This window comes from Falco rusticolus, chromosome 14 (genome assembly GCF_015220075.1).
Source record: "Falco rusticolus isolate bFalRus1 chromosome 14, bFalRus1.pri, whole genome shotgun sequence".
Classification (NCBI taxonomy): Eukaryota; Metazoa; Chordata; class Aves; order Falconiformes; family Falconidae; genus Falco; species Falco rusticolus.
Window position 1 is genome coordinate 6,371,995 of NC_051200.1, and position 18,186 is coordinate 6,390,180.

At 37.9% G+C, this 18,186-nt stretch overlaps 1 protein-coding gene across 2 annotated transcripts in view; it reads left to right on the forward strand.

Moving 5' to 3' along the window:
- The window catches only part of TENM1 (teneurin transmembrane protein 1), a 344,632-nt gene that overhangs the window by 113,719 nt on the left and 212,727 nt on the right, over positions 1-18,186 (forward strand). For both annotated transcript variants that reach the window (XM_037408500.1, XM_037408501.1), the window contains exon 3: positions 5,140-5,400. In XM_037408500.1, coding sequence (XP_037264397.1) covers positions 5,140-5,400 — 261 coding nt within the window. The remainder of the gene's footprint in view (positions 1-5,139; positions 5,401-18,186) is intronic.

Consider the following 18,186-nt stretch of genomic DNA (forward strand, 5'->3'; position numbering starts at 1 on the left):
GTCATTTAAGTAATTTAAATAAGTATTATTTGTCATTCTGTTACTAGAAAATAACATTTTTCCATAATGGAGTAGGAAATTTGAAAGGAAGGTTCTTTATGCTCATCTCTGTTTATACACAAGATCTGTGATTCTCTTTTATTACTTTGTTTGGACAGTGTTTTCCTTATTTTAAATATTTATTTATTGAAATATTTATTTACTCTTTCAGCTAGTTGTTGGAAATTAGCAAAATTCTTGGCAAATGGCAACAGCATGGAAATTTCACAAGGCTGAAAGTCCACTAAGTTGGTATAAATAGTAAGTTGAAGAGCAGGGCCAGCATGGTCTTTCACTTGGGTACTTATTATTTTTTTTTATTTTTTTTAACCCTGAGCCAGAAAAACTAAAGAGTTGCAGAAAGGGTAGTTGGCAGACAGTTACCCCTGGCTATGCAAAGGACAATGAAATAGTCTTGAAAATGCAATGGATAAGTGCTTTATATAAGCGTGAAAATTCTGTCAGTTGGTGGCTGAGTTGATGCTGTAGTAAGTAAGTATTTGGTGAGTGTATCTGGAGTTTTCAGTAGCGCTCAGCTGATGAACAAAGTGGTAGCAATGTTAGAGCCGGCTGCCTGGTCAGCTGCCTAGTTAGTGCTCATGTCAACGTGAGCACCTTAAATAGCAAAGGCACCACTGGCCGGTGGGGTCAAACTTCTCTTTAACTGCTCATCTGTGAAGATTTTCTTCCAGGAAAATTAAGTAGCTTAAAGGTAGAAAGAAAGGGATCTATTAACTAAAATGCTGATATATATATTTTATGCACCTAACCTTCATTCCTTTTCTTGATCATTAGACATTTTGCATATCTTTATATATTACTCTTTGTAAAAAGAAATTAGTATCAATGCGGGATACAGTACTTGTAATTTTAACAGTTGTGTTACAATAGGCTCCACAAGGCTTCAGAGCTGAAAATCCGATCGTGATCTTCTATATACATTTAGAACTGCAACCTTTTTTTCTCTGTCCACAGTTCATGCAAAAACTTGATTTTCATATTAATGTTCCCTCATTTCTCTTGTAACTATGTCTTTTTGGTAAGACTGAATCTATCATAAACCCACTTGAACTTTATCTCCTTGTGGAAATATGTAGTATTTTAGGTAACAAGGTTAGATATGCAGACTAAAAGCAGCCACTTTTGGCATTCTAAGTGCTTTTCAGGAAATGCCTCCCGTGGGAGTTCAAATACTACAAAGGCTTGTATACTTAAGAAATAGACTATTAAAACAATATATTGTTTTACACTTGGGTTGAATATCAGTTATAGTATAAAAAAGTCAATTTTTTCTGCTGCACCAAAAAAAAAATTAGCTCAAATACTGAATATGTTAGCTGCTACATTTTGAATTAACTTATAGACTAAAGGGTAAATTCTGTGCTTCTTAAACATGTGTAATCTAATTAGCATTTGTGAGATTTACTGGGATGAGTTTTCCCCTTGGCATATGCAATTGCAAACATGGAGTACATGGGCTGCAGGCTGCTAGGGGCAGACATCTGCCTGGAGCGGACATCCATGTAGAAAAGTGCCTGCGTCCTTGCTCCCTGAGGACCTGGCATCAGCGGACATGGTTCATGAAGTTATGAGAATATTTGTAATTACAGCGAAGTTCCTCAGCTAGTGAAAATAAGTAGGAATCTGCTTTGAAAGGGGACGACGTTCAGAAGATACTTCTTGAGATCCCAAGGTGTAATGTAGTTGACAAAGACCTACTCTAAGAACCCTGTGTTGCTGTAGTACTTTACAGAAGTAGGTTAAAATTACATTTTTTTTATTTTTTTTCATATATTAAATATATATATAATACAATATTATAATATTGTATTATAAAATACAAAATTAAAATTACAGAATAGGTTAAAAAATAACAATAATACTAGATTCTGAGAGAGTTTAAAAAAAAAAAAAGGGTCAGTTTCTTGGAGGTTATTTCTGCAGTGTGGGCCTCGGCGAGCATTGAGACCAGTATTGAGGCTGATAATCCTGTTGGCTCTCTTACTTCATAAGTAAAGAATTAAGTGTGTTTTTCAATATAAATTGTTCCTGATGTACATCAATAAACTGTCCCCCTTTGGATGTACCTTCTCATTAGCGCTTATGTGAAGCGCTAAAGACCTGTTAGGGTGTTTAAACACAACTGCCCAAATGCATGAGCCTAATTTACTTTCCTTGAGTTTTTATATGGGTTTAGCAGCTAAACCTTAATTTTCTTTGATAATACACTTCTTTAAAAAGGCAGTATACACTTATTCCTCTCTTTTATGTCATCTGCTAAAGCATGTGTTAACCATCATAAGATTCTGATGGAGTGGACAATCTGGACACTATCCCTGCATGTGAGACACTAGCTCCTTGCTGGTTGTGAACTACTTGCCAGCAAGATTTCACCTTTCCTCCAGACCACAGGTGCAGTACGTGGAGTGAAGCTCCTGTAACTTTTTTATAGTAGCTCAGGTCAGTTAAGATGAACCGTAAATCAGGTCTTTCACAGGAAAACATTGACTCAGCTTTCTGTTACTGAAAAATGTTTGGTGAAATAGTGTCATCCACAACCTCAGTTTCAAAGAACAATGTAGTCCTTTCAGGGTGGAGTAGAAGCAGCCTGCTGATGTGGTTCGGTCTGTATTTCACTGATACTAGGGTCTGGGATGGTAATCTGGGACTGTTCCTGGCTTTTTAATTCTTAGTTTATATACAAGTTCTTTTTAATTTGGTAAAGAAAAAACAAGAATTGATGTGCACCATTTGGAACCATATTTTATAGAAAGTTGATTTTATCCATTTAGTGCTGTCAGAAAGAAAGTAAAAGTTAGGAGTGCAATGCAGCTGTGATGGTTCAGTGTCCAACATCAATATCTGCGCTCTTCATGTCATACAAAGATTTGGTCTGCGCTCCACCAAACCAAGTGCAGCTTGTTTGTCATATTTAATCATGTCATTTTAATACATGATTAAAATGATACTTAGGAATAGGGCATTGTGTGAGCAACGCTGTACTTGGTTATATCCAGTAACTTTCTGTGAGATTGCCTTTGTGTCTCCTATGCCTCGTGAGCTTTGAAAATCTCAGAACAACATGACTTCTCTGAAGACGGAACTTTTGTGTTTACCATCTTAGCCATGTGGGAAGGAGAGATTTTTTCCAGTCTTATAAGTTTCAAAGTCTTTCTTGCAAGCGTCTGTGTAGGATTGAGAACTAGTAGCGTCCAGTCTCAGCTTCCATTTGTGTCCACAAGTACTGCCTTGAACTACTGCTCCTCCTTCCTTCTGCCAATCAGCCAAGTGTTAGTTTTAAACAGGCCCTCGGGAACACAAAGAGATAAAAGTTCAAATGGCAGATACTGCCTCTGCTGCAAAAACTAGGCAGCTGCTTCCCAGTGTCTTGGCCATTTTCATCTAGCCAGCGCCATCAAACCTCACAGCCAGCCTCAAGGCATTTGAGAGGTTTGGAGAACGGGGCTAGTGCAGGTGGAGTATGTTGCAGATTCTCAAGTGTCTGGCTGAGACCAAGTCCTCCTCCTGTGAACAAGGGGAAAAGATCAGTTATGTGATGGAGCACTCTGGAGGGCCTCCATACCTGTCTTGCCACTCCAAAAGGAGCCAGTGATGGCCCTTGCTGCTGGGATGGGCCAGCCGATGCAGTGACAACACCAGGGGGGAAGGTTGACCTTCCAGGACTCTTGCATAGGAAAATGAGGCCATGGCCACTTCTTTGTTTGCTGTCCTCCTCCTTCCCCTGCCTTCTGGAAAAGAAGTTGCCATGCCCTGAGCTGAAAGCCAGCCTATGTGGGCTGTCACTACAACTGGTGCTCGTTTTCATGGCAGAAGAAAGATACGCAGAGAGAGGTGACTTGAAAATTCAGCCACCTCAGCATATTCTAGCTTAGGATTGGGATTGTAGATTTTTGTTGATACCTTCAAGAAAATACCAGGTGCTTTATTACTTCAAAGAGTATGGTTAAAGTAAGAACCATTCCACTCGCTGGCTGGTAAGTAGATTAGTTTGGCAAATTAAAGCTTTAGTCAGGATGACAGTAGAAGAGAGTGTTTGTCCTGATCTCTATCAATGCCTCTTGCCTCGAATGTTTCTTTTCTTTTCTAGAAATTGAAAGTATACTGTATGCATGTTTGATATTGTATTTAGTCTCTCAAGATGGCATCACAGGTCTGATGTTCAATTAGGGAATGCAGTTCTGTAATCCTTATTTAATTAGAACTCCTTGTCTTACTCCCTGGGAGTTGCATTTGTAATTGGATTCTCACAAGTGAGAATATGCAGAGGCTACCTCAAAGGGAAGTTGTAATTTGCTGATGTGTGTTACTTACCTGTAGTTCTTCGAGAATGTTTCCTCTGCATATTCACATTATGGGTCCTGTCCACCTTCTGTTTGTCCTCGGATTTCTACTGCCCTACAGTTGCGGTGTTCAGCAAGAGTAACTGAAGTATTGAGAGCACTGTACAACTCTTTAAAATCTCTGATCGCTTGGTGTCATGAGATGGGTACTTGTACAGTCCTAGCAGTCACTGCTCTTCTAGGAAGTTCCTGTAGGCCACCAGCACTGGAGAACCAAAACCCACTGGTGTGAATATGCAAGGACAGCACTCTCAAAGAGCAAGCCAATGGTAAGTACCCTTTCTTTGTCTTCTGTGATTAACCAAATGTTTCAGGCATTATTTTGTAATTTCTCTATTCACAAATGTGCTATGCTTTCCCTATAATAAAAACATACTAAGATTAATTTTAGAGCTTTTCTGCCTTTCTGGCAAAAACCCAAGAAAGTATCTGTATTTGTAAGTACTCACTTCAGTTCTAAATTGATGTACTACTATCGACGTGTGGGTGTGTACACGTTTGAACTATAATGTAAATTTCTATCAGAAAAAAAGGCACAATTACAGTGCAGTATTATGTATTTTCCAGAGTTGCACTCTTAGTTGTATTATAGTAGATTAGATAGAAAAGTGAGCCACTGACCAAAAAAAGTCTTGTAGTATTAACAATGTTAATTCTCTAAACAGATTCTCCAAGACAAAATCAAAAGTATATTGCTTTCCACTCCTAAATTTTTTTTCTGAACTTTTGTTTTTTCCAGACATGGAATTCTGTGAGACTCCCCATATTCTGTGCTCTGGCTATCAAACAGATTTACACGGTGTAGCTGAGCACAGTTACCCGCTAGAGGTGGGCTCAGATGTGGATACTGAAACAGAAGGTGGTGCGTCCCCGGATCATGCCCTGAGGATGTGGATGAGGGGGATGAAATCGGAACACAGCTCCTGTTTGTCAAGCCGGGCAAACTCAGCATTGTCCCTCACTGACACTGACCATGAAAGGAAGTCTGATGGGGAAAATGGTAATAAAGAAATGCATCTAATGTACTGAACAGTAGTAGTTTATTTGAAACTTTCTTGTTCTACTTCTCCTTTATTTTCCTTTTTTCCTGTTTTGTTTTCTTTTCTTTTCTTTCTCCCTTCCCTCTTAGATCTCTGTATTATATGAAAAGTGGAAGGGTTGTTTGGTATGTGTATTGTATTTATGGTGTAGATAGAAAATAAGACAAAAAAATGAAACAACATTTTTTTTAAAAAAAACTTCATTCTTCTAGACACCAATTATTTTCCTTCATTCTGCATTTTTATGCCATAGGATATTTATCATTTGAGTTTAGTCACCTATGAATTGGGTTCTAAAAGAAACCTATATGTTACATTTCTATCGCATTTTGCATAGACTTGATCCTGCACCTGCTGGCTTCCTGGTGTAACTTTAAGACTCTACAGCCAGGTGACTTCAGAAAGACAACCTGGAATCTCTATTTACCTGTAATTTCAGGCTAGACCTGAAGACACACTTTTATCAGTAGGACAGATTGAAAAGGTCTTTGTCATATCTCAGTTCTGTATTTCTCTGCATATGGAGGGTGGGTTTCTGGGTTAGGGGTTGTGGGTTTGGGGTTTTTATTTTTTGGTTGTGTTTTTTTTTTAATATTTATTCTCTTTCAGGATCTTTTTACTTTTTTTTGCTTTTTTTATGGCTTCGTGTGTCACAGAAGGGGAAAATATATATTTATTAAGTAATACTGGGGGAATTAATAATTTTTATCTCTGCATCAAAATTGATGAAAATTTGCTCTAAACGTTTCCTTAAAGAGTATAGTGAGTAAACAAATTTATCATGCTTAAGATCAACAAACTTAGCTCATATTTCAATTTCTGTATTTAAGAGCTACAAGTTACGCAGGTCTAAATGTGGTTAAATATGTATGTTAACTGGATAAGAGATAGGGGAACCAATGCAAGTGGTGGATTGATGCTTCTGTGTTGACAGTGATAAACTTCTGTAGATCTGTAGTCATAAAATGAAGAAGTTCAGTTATGAATGTCCTTTCTGTTGTTATGTGTTTTGAATGTCAAATTCAAAGCTGGTAATCTAATTATAATTTCATCTGCATATTTGCCAATACCAATGATAACATTCCATATAGGTTCAAAGACATTAGATTATCTGCATGTTGGGGGAAAAAAAAAGAAGAAAGCTTTTAGTGCACAGCTCGTTTTTAATTAAATACTCCTTTGAGGTTTAAGAGTTCTGTGCTATCACATTGTATCGTGCTGCTAGAATCAGTTAATTTTCAGATGCCCCCCGTTTGCACAGCGATCCGTGGATGCCTGCCTTCTAGCTTCCTGCTTCTGCTGCGTTCTGTGTGGGATCCATCCTCTGCAAAGTGGTGTTGCTTAGGGGTTTTTGTTTGGGTCTGGAGGTTTTTTGTGTGTTTGCCTAAGACATTTGGGTTTAGACAGTGGTTGAAGGAATTGAGTCTGGTCTGCCTGGAGTTGGTTGGCCCTTAAATGCACTAACAATGCAGATGGTTTAAAGGCCACGCTACCTGAGAAAAGAATGTGCACACTTGTACCGTCCAGACTGAGAAAAACACATGGTCATTTATGTTTTAAGGTGCTGGGAAGCCAATGTATTGAAAGCAGATTAAGCATATAACTGAGTTACATATTTCAATCTAGAATGCAGCGGTGCAGCTGGGTATTCATGGTGTTTTGCTAGCCATGCAAGTTGTACTAAAGAAGTCATTTGCTATAGCTGAAAATTATTGTAGGTAGTAAAGGAAATGCTTTTGTTACTGTACATCATCCTACGGTGCAGGAACCGTGGGTTAAGTGTCATTAAGATGGGCACACGTAATCATTGTGCTACACCAACAAAGAATAGAGTGGTTTCTTCTAAATGTTTGTCTCGGGGAATTATTTTAATCAATCTAAACTCATTTCCTGCATGGTCTAGAGTGGAACAGAGTGGTCCTTTTGTATATGGTTTTAATATTTGATTCCTTATAAGCTTTATAACAAAGTTTTACTCAGGGATTGATGTTTTAGATACTCGAATACAGATTTGAACTAAACAATTGGGAGAGGAAAGTGAGGGCAAGAGTAAGTTGGAAGGGAGAGAAACTGAGGGCACAAGCTCATCTGAGTTGCTTCCAGGCAGGGTCGACAGAGTACCAGTGCTTCCTGTGGTGTTGAGTCATTATAATAATTTACAGTCTTGAAAGTTAATGAGGATAAATTTGAAGGCTATGATGGTTCAAGCTATATTCATTTATATCATCTAGTACATCACAGGTAAGTTCATAGTTGAGATTCCTGGTCCAGAGAACAGCATGTATTCCATCTGGGTTGGCACTCAGTAACAAAGCACTCTTTGAATACACAAGTTCATAAATCTCTACTTAAATGAATTAATGGATGGCACAACTTTCTTTTTCTATGCAGTCATTTGTGCTAGGGGCTTTATCAGAGAGCCACAAGTGTTGCATTTATCCTTGTCAGTTCCTGCCATGGAAGCAGACTTCCTTCGTGCCAGCCAGTAACTTCTGTGGTGTGAAAATGGGTAAGCGTGCAAGATCAGTTTCTGGAAGTTTGTGAAATGCTAGTTTCCATGGTACTGTCTAGTCACTGTAAAAACAGATATTTAGAAATTCTGGCTTTCAAAGGGTTGACCAAATGGCATGTGAACACAGCTATTTACAACTGGAGTAAAATTAATGAGGAAGATACAGTTGTTGCACTGTTTGAGAAAACTAATTGCTCTTATTATCTGTATTTTGAAAAGGTCAGTTGGTTTTTGTTGTTGGGTTTATTTACTTTCTCTATGAGCATAATTGTGCTACGAATACATAATAGCTTTTTTTTTGTGGTGACGTTAGGGCAGCTAAGTGTATGGACTCTGGTAGACCTGCTTCAGGACATCTCTTTCCTTTACATTGATCTGAAGCAACTATACTTTTGCAAATTTTATTCTGTTTAGATATTCCTTGAATTTCTCATATTCATTCAAAACTCTAGCAGGAGGTTCCCTGACACAGGATATATAGTTCTTTATGTATTTGGAGTAGCACAATTTGAGAATTTGAGGATTATTTTCCTTCATAGATGTACCAACTGTCATAATCACTGTTTAAAGCATACTCTGGTTGTTTTGGCAGCATTGAACAGATTGTATGAAACACCAACATTCCCATTTAAATTGGTGTTGTCAATGTTAATGGCAACTAATAATAGCCTATTAGTGCACAAACTGCCTTCAGCTTTGCCTGAGGCTAAGCAAAATATATATTAACTGCAAGTAATGAACGACCAATTTCTTGGGGATCATTGCTTATCTTTAGTATAGCATAAATAGCTCTGTTTAAACATGAACAGTGTTACACTACAATACGTTAATGTAAATTTGAGACAGAAACACTACATAATAACAATATCAAAAATGGTTTATTCCACTGAAGAAGACTGCATTTGCCCACAATTCACTGAAACAACGGTACCTGTCATCACAGCATATCCGAATATTGAGAGCAGTGGTTTAGACTGCCAGATTACTGAGCTGGCGAATTTATTCTTTTCTTTATTTCTCTGGAGTACAGCTATGGTCCGGGAGAGGACACAGCCCTGACCTACAAAAGGGGTGTCTTCAGGCATGTATCTGAAACTACATCACGTGGCATGGATCTGCATCCCACACTAGCTAGTGTACTAAAAAGAAGACTACAGTTTATTTGGTATCTGTATACTCTTCCCCATTAAGTCCTTCATGCAGTTCTTATGTTTTGCTTTACAAGATGCCAGTGCAGCTGTGAAGCAATGGATTTTACCCCAAGTGCATTCATTCCATGATCCATTTTTGAACCACATTTGGCTTGTTTGCACAACCATCAACTCTTTCTTTTAGCATCTACATCTCAGCTGAGAGCTAGTATGAAACTTGAGCCATATGTACAATAACACAATTTTTGACTTGTTCTAGGTTGTCAGATTGTTTCCAAGTCCTTTAAAGGCTGACTTGCTTGTCTTTCTCCTGACATGGGCTTAGGTGGTTTTATGCAATTAGTTACTCTTTCTCTACTAACTAGTGAGAAACAATAGCAGGGTACTGGATTCCCAGTACTGGATGCAAGTGTGCTGTGAAATGCACACTCAGTCTTAGAGCCAGATTCGCGTTCAGTTCCTTAGGCTGCATTATTTTATGATAACAAGGCATTTGCTATAGTTCACAACAGCTTGTCTGAGATCTGTAGGCAAGAAATTAGGGTGTTAGTACAGGCTGAAATACCACTAGACTGGTCATGGAATATAATTTTAGAGTGCTTGAGATCTGGTGTGAGGATTTTTTTTAATACCATATTTGTCTTTTTAAAAACAAAGCAAAAAGGGAAGAAAAAACCCCTAGCTCTGAAGACATGTAGCTGATTCCTTTTTCCCACAGAAATTATTGGGACACTTCTTTCTTAACATCAGTGTACAGGATCAGATTCTATTTGGAACCATAATTTTAATAATATCAATAATTGTAAACAGCAAACTGCAAAGGCAGAATAATATTAGCCATGTATTAATAAGTAGATGTAGTAGAGAAATTAGTAGGTTACAGATCAAAGCCGAGTTTAATAGCATAGAAACATGTAAGATTGATCTTGTGTAATTCACCTAAGTATTCGTTTTACACCCTGGGGCAGTGGTCCATTTAACAGAGCTTTTGACTCTCGAAATCTTGGGGGGGGGGGCGGGGAGGGGGGGGGGGTGGTTCACTTTGCTGGACAGGTGAGTGACTGTTGGGCAAGTCACGTCACCTCTTTGCGCTTCAGATCCAGTATCTTAACAGTACCTGTTAAAAGGATAAATATGTTTAATTAGTAAAGAAATACTGGAATTGCTTATGCTGTATGAGAAATGCAGCTTTGTCAATGCCGCAGTTATTCAAACACAGGGAGGATATAGCTGAGGACAAGATTCTGATTTACTTTATGGTACCTGTCAATAGACCTACTGTGAATTCACACCTGTTTAGACTTGAATTTGGCTTTTCATAAAAGTCTTGTGTTTAATGCAAGAAAGTGAGAGCAGTGGGATTAATGTTGCTGTTATTTACTGTTATTTTGTAAACAAGCCAGACATTAAGCTGATCTCTGGCTTTCTCATTTCTGCAGGAAATTATTACCAACAGCTACATTATAATAACAATACATGCTCTGAGAAGTATGCATGTGTCTGTCTGTGGAGGATTGTGTTTGTAATAACGATGGCTGTGTCTGAAGTATTTCCGTTAGCTCCTGTCCTGTCTCTCTCTATTTACAGTGGTGCAATTAAGAAATTGAGTTACTAATTTCTAAGTAGAACAGTTAGGTCAAATATGTGTAAGTAGCCTTGAAAACAGAAAGGTAAAGATAAGTCTTAATCCCTTTTCATCTGTGCCATTTAATATTTTTTTCTTCATTCCTGGTGTACTTTATTTTGCCTTTTTATTCTGGCATGGATTGCATTTATGTTTGTAGACACCTGTCTGTTGCATGGTTTTAGTCACCTGATAGATTAAGGCAACCTCATCACTTGAACAAGAGTGCAAAGCTCCCATTGTGAAATTTCTTCAACTTCTGTTGTTTACTATTGCTTTACTGTAGTCAGATATTTGATACATGATACTCTCTGATATTTGACAGAAAAGAGACACTAATCTTCCCTTAATAAAAGACTTCTTTTGCTTCTTGTGGTGGGGGATTTTTCTCTTTTAGTGTTTAGATGGTATTAATTTTGGTTGCTTCTCTGGCACAACAGAAGCTTCCTCTGTGTCAAAGGAAGCGTGTGGATCTCTGCAGTAATGTAGCAATGGCTTTTGGGGAGCACTGGACTAACATTGACCTTGCAGTTCCTCTGCTGGAGTTGCTAGGTGTACGATGCTTTTGTTATCTCAGAGTGGTTCCTTTGGAAATGCTACTGTCTCAAAGGAAGTGTGTAAGTCATCTGAATTGCTTTGGATAAGTGTAAAAGGCTTCTATAAGCACTGTAACATCCTGAAAGTCTTGCATCTGTGCCCCTGGTATTTAAGCCATTAATGAAATTGCTCATATATGGAAATTCAGCTAATGACTTGCTGTTTGCCAGTATTGTGAGGAAAATTCAGCCTTTTAAAAATTGTCTTCATTACTTTTTCGGACTGGCAATGCATTGCATCTGCATATCTGCTATTGTAATCTTTACAGGTTTCATATGGTATATTAAAATAAGTACACAATGCTAAAACATTCCCTTTCTTGTGTTTCTCTTTTAAACACAATGAATGCTAAGCTAAAGACAAATATCAACCAGTATGTAATATTTTACATTAAAGATAATGAAACAATATGTAGAGTGTAGCAGAAATATTTTTTATATTTCATAATCCAAATGACTTTTGTCCACAACATAGTAAAAAGTATCTGTGCATTTGCACAAGGTTGTGTAGTATTTTTAGCCCTGTAGTTTTGTTTTCCTTCATAGGTAGCTAAATGAGGGGAGGGAGGGAGGGAAGCTTGAGGAGAACAATCAGGTCTGATTTTTATCCTAGAAATTAATAACTTGGCACTTGAGCTCAAAAAAAACCCACTTGGCTGAAGGCGTGCGGAAAGGATAGTGGATGTGGCTTAAGGAGCTTGTGGCAATATAAATTATTGCTCCTTCTTTCTTTTAAATTCTTTTCACTTCCTCAGGTGGAAAAGAGCATGTAGGAAAAATTTGTATTTCCACAAATATTTTACAGTGCAAAAGGATATGCAGTGCTGCTGCGATTCTTGGGAACTGGGTTTATCTAGGCTGCCACGGGGAGGCGGGGGGAAGATGAGATGGGATAGGCAGTAAAGCACCTGCCTCCGTCAGAGAGCTGCAGTGCAAAAGTGTGAGGATATTCGGACTCTTCATTTCAGCAATCTTTGTGAAACTAAGGCGACGCTGAACAAAATACTTTTTCTGTTGTTAAACGTTTGCCATGAATTCTACATGAGGACATCTCTGGACTAGTGTATTGCTGGGAACAGTTCTGTTCTAAACAATCAGCATGTCTAGCCTGATGTTTTATGTTGTTTTATTATTAAGTTCATATTGTTTTATTTCTCATCTCTTTTGGTTAGTATTTAAAATGTGCTAGAAGTTCAGGAATCTACTTTACAGAAACAGCCTACAGTCACATTTTATATGCATATCCTTTGGAATAAATTATTTATTTTAGTTTAATACTTATTTTGAAATAGAAGCATAATCTCACTTATATGTCTTAAATTGTAAATATTCCTGACAGTTGGAACCTGGTTTTCATCAAAGTTTGGGATGTTCTGCTGAAAGCTGCCAGTGGAACATCATTAGTGCAAAATAACACTACAGGAAAACTTGTGAACTCTGATCATAGAAGACTATAGTTAAGGCTATTAGATAATAAGATCAAATTACTCTTATTTCGTTCCTTATACCCTCAGCCAGTATGGTTTTAAATACAAAGATATCTAGAGCTTTTTTCTTCCCCCTAGTGAAATGCTCTGCAGCTAGTCCAAACTGTAATACTGTGAGATAAAAAGAAGGAATCTAGCAAATGAGTACAGGATTGGTAGAAAAGTGGAAAATACTGACAAATTATCCTTTTAGGGTCTAGCAAGGTTTAATCTAAATATCATTTCTTCTTGACAGTGTGAGATCTTTTGAGAATTTATTGTCATCCTACCATGGGTGACAAAAGATTACTCATTCTTCCTCTTTAGTCTTTTTTTTTTTTTTTTTTTTTTCATTTTTACCCATTTAATTCATTGTCTGTTAAATTACATCAGAAGGTCTTATCTTCCATTTTCAAATTTGTTAGTATTTCATTTCCCCTTGGGCTTAGGAGTAAGATGAAGATCACCATAAATCTGTATTATTCAGAGTTACAAATATTAGCATATCCTCATCTTACAAATGGGAAGTACTGATAGTAGCAAATAGCTTTAGTCAGGCCATCTAGAAGAAACAGAAAATGGAGAAAGTGGCTGCTTCCCATGGCTGTAACCTTCACAGTCTTCTCAAAGTGAAAGCTAAACCAAACATACTAGACTATTTCTCAGTTCTGCAATGGAAAATAAGAATGGGAAGTTGTGTATGAGGCTAGTTATTTTGTACAGAATAATGCAGATCTGAATACTGCTTGTTTCAACTTGCTTTCATATACAGGTCTTACAAAATGAAATTCAGTATTTCAGATATTCATTTTGTTTTCTTTAATCATTCCTAGCTCTACACCCTGACTTTATATTTTGCAGCGTGAACATAAGAGGAATTATGTATAATTAGCTCTTCTAGAACATGGGTCTAGGAGCACTGAATAATTCCTGCAGGCTGCTTCCTCCTCTTAACAGATGTTTTTGAGTAATATTTTAATTAGATTCACATATTCTGATGACTAATTTTATTGCCAGTGTTGTTTCTTTATCTTAAGTTTCTACGCCAGATGATTTGCAATGTAGCTTTTATTCGGTACTTCCCAACACTGACTTTCAATTGAGCAGCACTTGTCAGCATCTGATTTTAAGTTGTTCACCATGAGATGTATTGGCAGTGCAGAGGAGCAGCCCTCCAGGCATCAGAACCCAAATGTTGTAAAGTAACTATGTTCCTTTGCCTTGGGTGTTATCCAAAAAAGGAGCTGGGGGAAGTCAATGATCTGGAGGTTCTTTCATTCCTTGAAACCACACTTCCAAAAAGATTTTTATGTGGGAGGAAATGCCTGGCAGTGAGGATGGCGTAGGACATCAGGTCAGGGTTGTTCAGCTCTGTTGCTAGAATCCTTGCTAAAAGCTACCAAAAGCATGTAAGAAACCCAAGGGACAAAAGTTAAGGGTACTTCTAAACTGTATATAGTATTTATTACAGTTCATAGCACTCCTCCCTCCCCATCTCATCAGTTTCATAGATTAGACGGATTTTATATCTTCTCTGACATTGTTAGAAATATAATTGAGACAGCATGGTGCACTGTAGCTAAAAGAAGAAAGAGCATTAGTATTTTCACTACACGCAAGTTAAGAGGGAAATATTTGTATCTTTTAAATGTCCTCCTATCCCCAAATGATATGCATGTTAAACAAGTGTGAATACATGAATATCAATGATTTTGAATTTCCGTGGCTCCAGCTACTAGGCTTTCTCCCTGATTTTCTTTCTCTGAAGATCCCATATATTTTTAGCATTGGTTATGCCAATAAAAGCTGCAAAGTATGAGTCCAGTTTGATGCAGCCAATGTTGTGTTATGTTAGGGGTATATTTGTGGAAGAGTTGAATGTTACTGATGAAGTGTTAATTTTCTTTTGGCTTTTGAATCTATTCTAATGTAATGAGCATTACCAAATGTTGCTCTGGACTTGTTTACATCAATGTAGTAAGCACGTCACTTGCTTTAAAGCTTAAATGGTTTCACATTTGTAAATGAGCTTGGAATATTTCATGGTGAATTATTCTTGTCCTTTCCAAAATATTGTTAGATTTCCTTTCAAGTACTGTGGCCAAGGAAGAGGTTTCCTGTAGGAATGGGTGAAGCCATTTCTTTAATTAACCTAATGTTAAAGAGAGAGATTTTTTGCGGTGTGGTACATTTGCCTGTAGAATCTTCACCATATTGTCACTCCACTTAGCTCTCACTCACTGGTGGGTTGGTTAGCATTCATAACAGCATGAAGTGGCTCTCCCCTACACTCTTAAAAAATGCCTTTGTCTTATGGGAAGACAGCAAGCAAAAAAGGGGTCTTTGTGCCACAAACACGCCCCAGGTTTTCTATAATTAGTCAGTGGAGTAAAACCTTTAATCAGAAGGGTATTACTTACGTAGCAACTTATGTACTAATTATGTAGCTTTTAAACTGCAGCATAACTTTCCCTCTGTGCCTGCAATTATTTTTGAGTAAATATAAAATTAAATACATGCACTTCATATGTACCAAGGCCACAGTAAATGTTGTTTAGACTTCAGTGCCTTTCTCATTGCTTTGTCCAACAGTAACTTCAAGTGGCACTTTTGGTTTGAGAACATAGTATTTGATTAACTTTTCTCCAAACAGTGCTTTTAAGACAGCAGACTTTCTGTTATTGTCCAGTCAGGATAAGCTCTTTTAGAGCAACTATTTTACTATTTGTTGAAGTGGCATAATACAAGCTTTGAATTTATGTTTTTCTGCATAAATTGGTATAAACATGCCTCTGGTTGCACAATCAGAAAGTATCTATTGTCATTTACTTGAACTGAGTCTTATTGATTTTGAATCTGCTTGAGCTCTTGATGTTGGGGTCATGTAATAGAGCTGCTTGCTAGCCATGCATTGTCAATGGGATCTGATGAGCAATGCAGGATTTACAGCTCAGCACTAGACTTTTAATTTTTTCCTTTATGACAAAACAATTTAAGGATGCTTGCACCTTTTGATTGCCACAGAAATCTTGGAACCAGAAGGTAGCTGAATAATAGCGACCGCTGCAGCGTCTCAGACTCCTCCATGAGGTAGTGGTGTATTTTGTGATTTCTTCTAGCTGGTGGTCTGCAGGAGCCAGCTCTTACTGATTGCAGTATGGTTGCATTTTGGAGGTGGCAATGGATTGCATTCTCTCATCCGTTGTCAGGAAGGGGTGCTGCTTTAGGTCATGCTGCTGATCACAGCATGTAGAGGTGGAACTCTTGCTGTAAAGGGATGAAGCTCCTGGTGAAAGGAAAATCTCCAAGTTTATTTTCATGTACTTGAAAATTTTTCTCAAGCAGCTAAAAAAACTTCCCAGAATATTACCTAATTGCCTTTTATAATGAAGATGATAGTGATGAAGTCTCATTTCTAGTCACAGAAACTGCTTTTGAAAGGTCAAGATAGAGGTAGTGAATATGAGCAGAGCTTATGATGGTGGTTGCCTTCCTAGTGTAATTAGAAAAGGCTTGGATTAGGCCTGGCCAGCAGTTAGGTCTTGATAAGTAAGGTGATTTACATTTTTTTGGTAGTAGCTCATTCAAATTAGTTTAGCGGAAATGAAAAGCATGGCTTTGCAACCTAGATTTCACTTCTGGGGAATGGTGCAACAATATAGTCAACTTATTCAGGTCTCAATGTGCTATCTTGACTCTCAAGGTAATGTTTTTATCTCAGTAGCCTGAATGTGACTGAAAGAGCCATCCTTGTGTGGTGTAGGGAGAGAGGAGCCAGAAGCTGCTGTTCTGAGGGAGATGCCACCTCGGATCTCAGCGGTATGTGTTTACTCATGTGTAGTCCATGTGTTTGGGGTTAGCTGTTGGTGTTCTGCCAAGTCCCTGCTGTCTGTTGGTGCCTTCTCAGTGCCAGTGGCGTAAGGGATGCTGCAGTCCTGAGAAATCTGCCTGCTTTGACAGGAAGAGATTAGGAGAGGTGATCTGTGGTGCAGATGCACGAGGAAGGCTTTGCATCCCACCTCTCCTCCCTTGCCCCAGTTTAGCATCAAACTGCTTCAGGGTTTTATGCCTTTTTCAAAACTCCTCAGCCGTTCCCTCTCCCAGATCAGAAATTGGTAAGAATGGGGCCAGTCCAGTGCTGCTCCACTGCTTCCATAAAGGCAGGCCTTCGCTTCCATTCTGGGTGCATTTGTGGGCTGGCGAGCATCGAGAAGGTGGGCACAGCAGCTGCAGCCTTCGGGGCTTCACTGCTGAAGGCAATAGAGCCCGAATGTTTCACTTGCAGAGCATCTGTAATTATTCCCTGTTTGGAACCGCAGTTCTTCCTTTCTAACAAGGGGCGCTGCCCAAATGCTTTTTTGTGATGTGCTCAATGTGTCTCCTACTATCTTTTATGTCTTTGCCCACGGGGAAAAATATAATTGAGTCATTCTTCCTCCGGCCTTTGTGGCTGTGTGTTCAGGCAGCGCAGTGTTCATCCCAACGTTCCTATTGATGGTTGCATTGATTATTTTTATTCTAGCCTGTGATTCTGTCTCCACTCTAGCTTTTTAATTTTTATAGTTCACTTCCTTTTTAACAGCAAATGCAGCTGTTTGGTTGTGTGCATATTTTGTTAGAAATATAATCTCCTGAATACAGATTTCTCCATAGTAGCTAATAACCTACAGTACTTGAAAGCTCCTTTTTCTTTTTATAACCTATCTTTTTTCCAATACATATTCTCATCACTGCACTACAGTTTGATTTTTTTATTGGACCATTTTAGAGCATAATAATTCATTTCTGATCTCTGGTACCTCTCGGCCATGTCTGAAGTGGTCCACATTATATCAGTCACTCATTTTTGTTTACATCTTTCCTCTGAAGACAGTCTTCTGCATTTTGTTTCAAAATATCTTTCTGGCTGGCATCACCATTTTAGTCTTGTGATATCCAATTTCCTTTTAATACAGAATCAAATAGAAAGCATTTTCTTTACTTTACCAGCCAACTGTAGTGAAATTTTTTGAGCTTTCTTGTCCGTATCTTGTAAATTGGTTGGTGGCTAAAAATGGCAAAAACCTAAATCATAAAGATCTATAAAATAAAACAGGGGAAAAAATAGAAGCACTATTTTATACTGAATGCATTTTTAAACAATACTACAGCTGCACATACAATAAAATAAACATGTTTATATGCAATTATTTTAGAATTTAAACAATGCTTATTAATGTTAAATAAAGAGCCATAATAAGTAAACAGTCTAAATCAATTGGGGTTTTGCGTAAATCTTTGTAGAATTATTTGTTCATTTGTTGCTTCTATAATAGATTAGAAAGAATAATTATCTACCTTCCCCTGGGAAAAGGGAAAAAGGGGAAAAAAAAACCCCACATATCCCTTCACATTTCA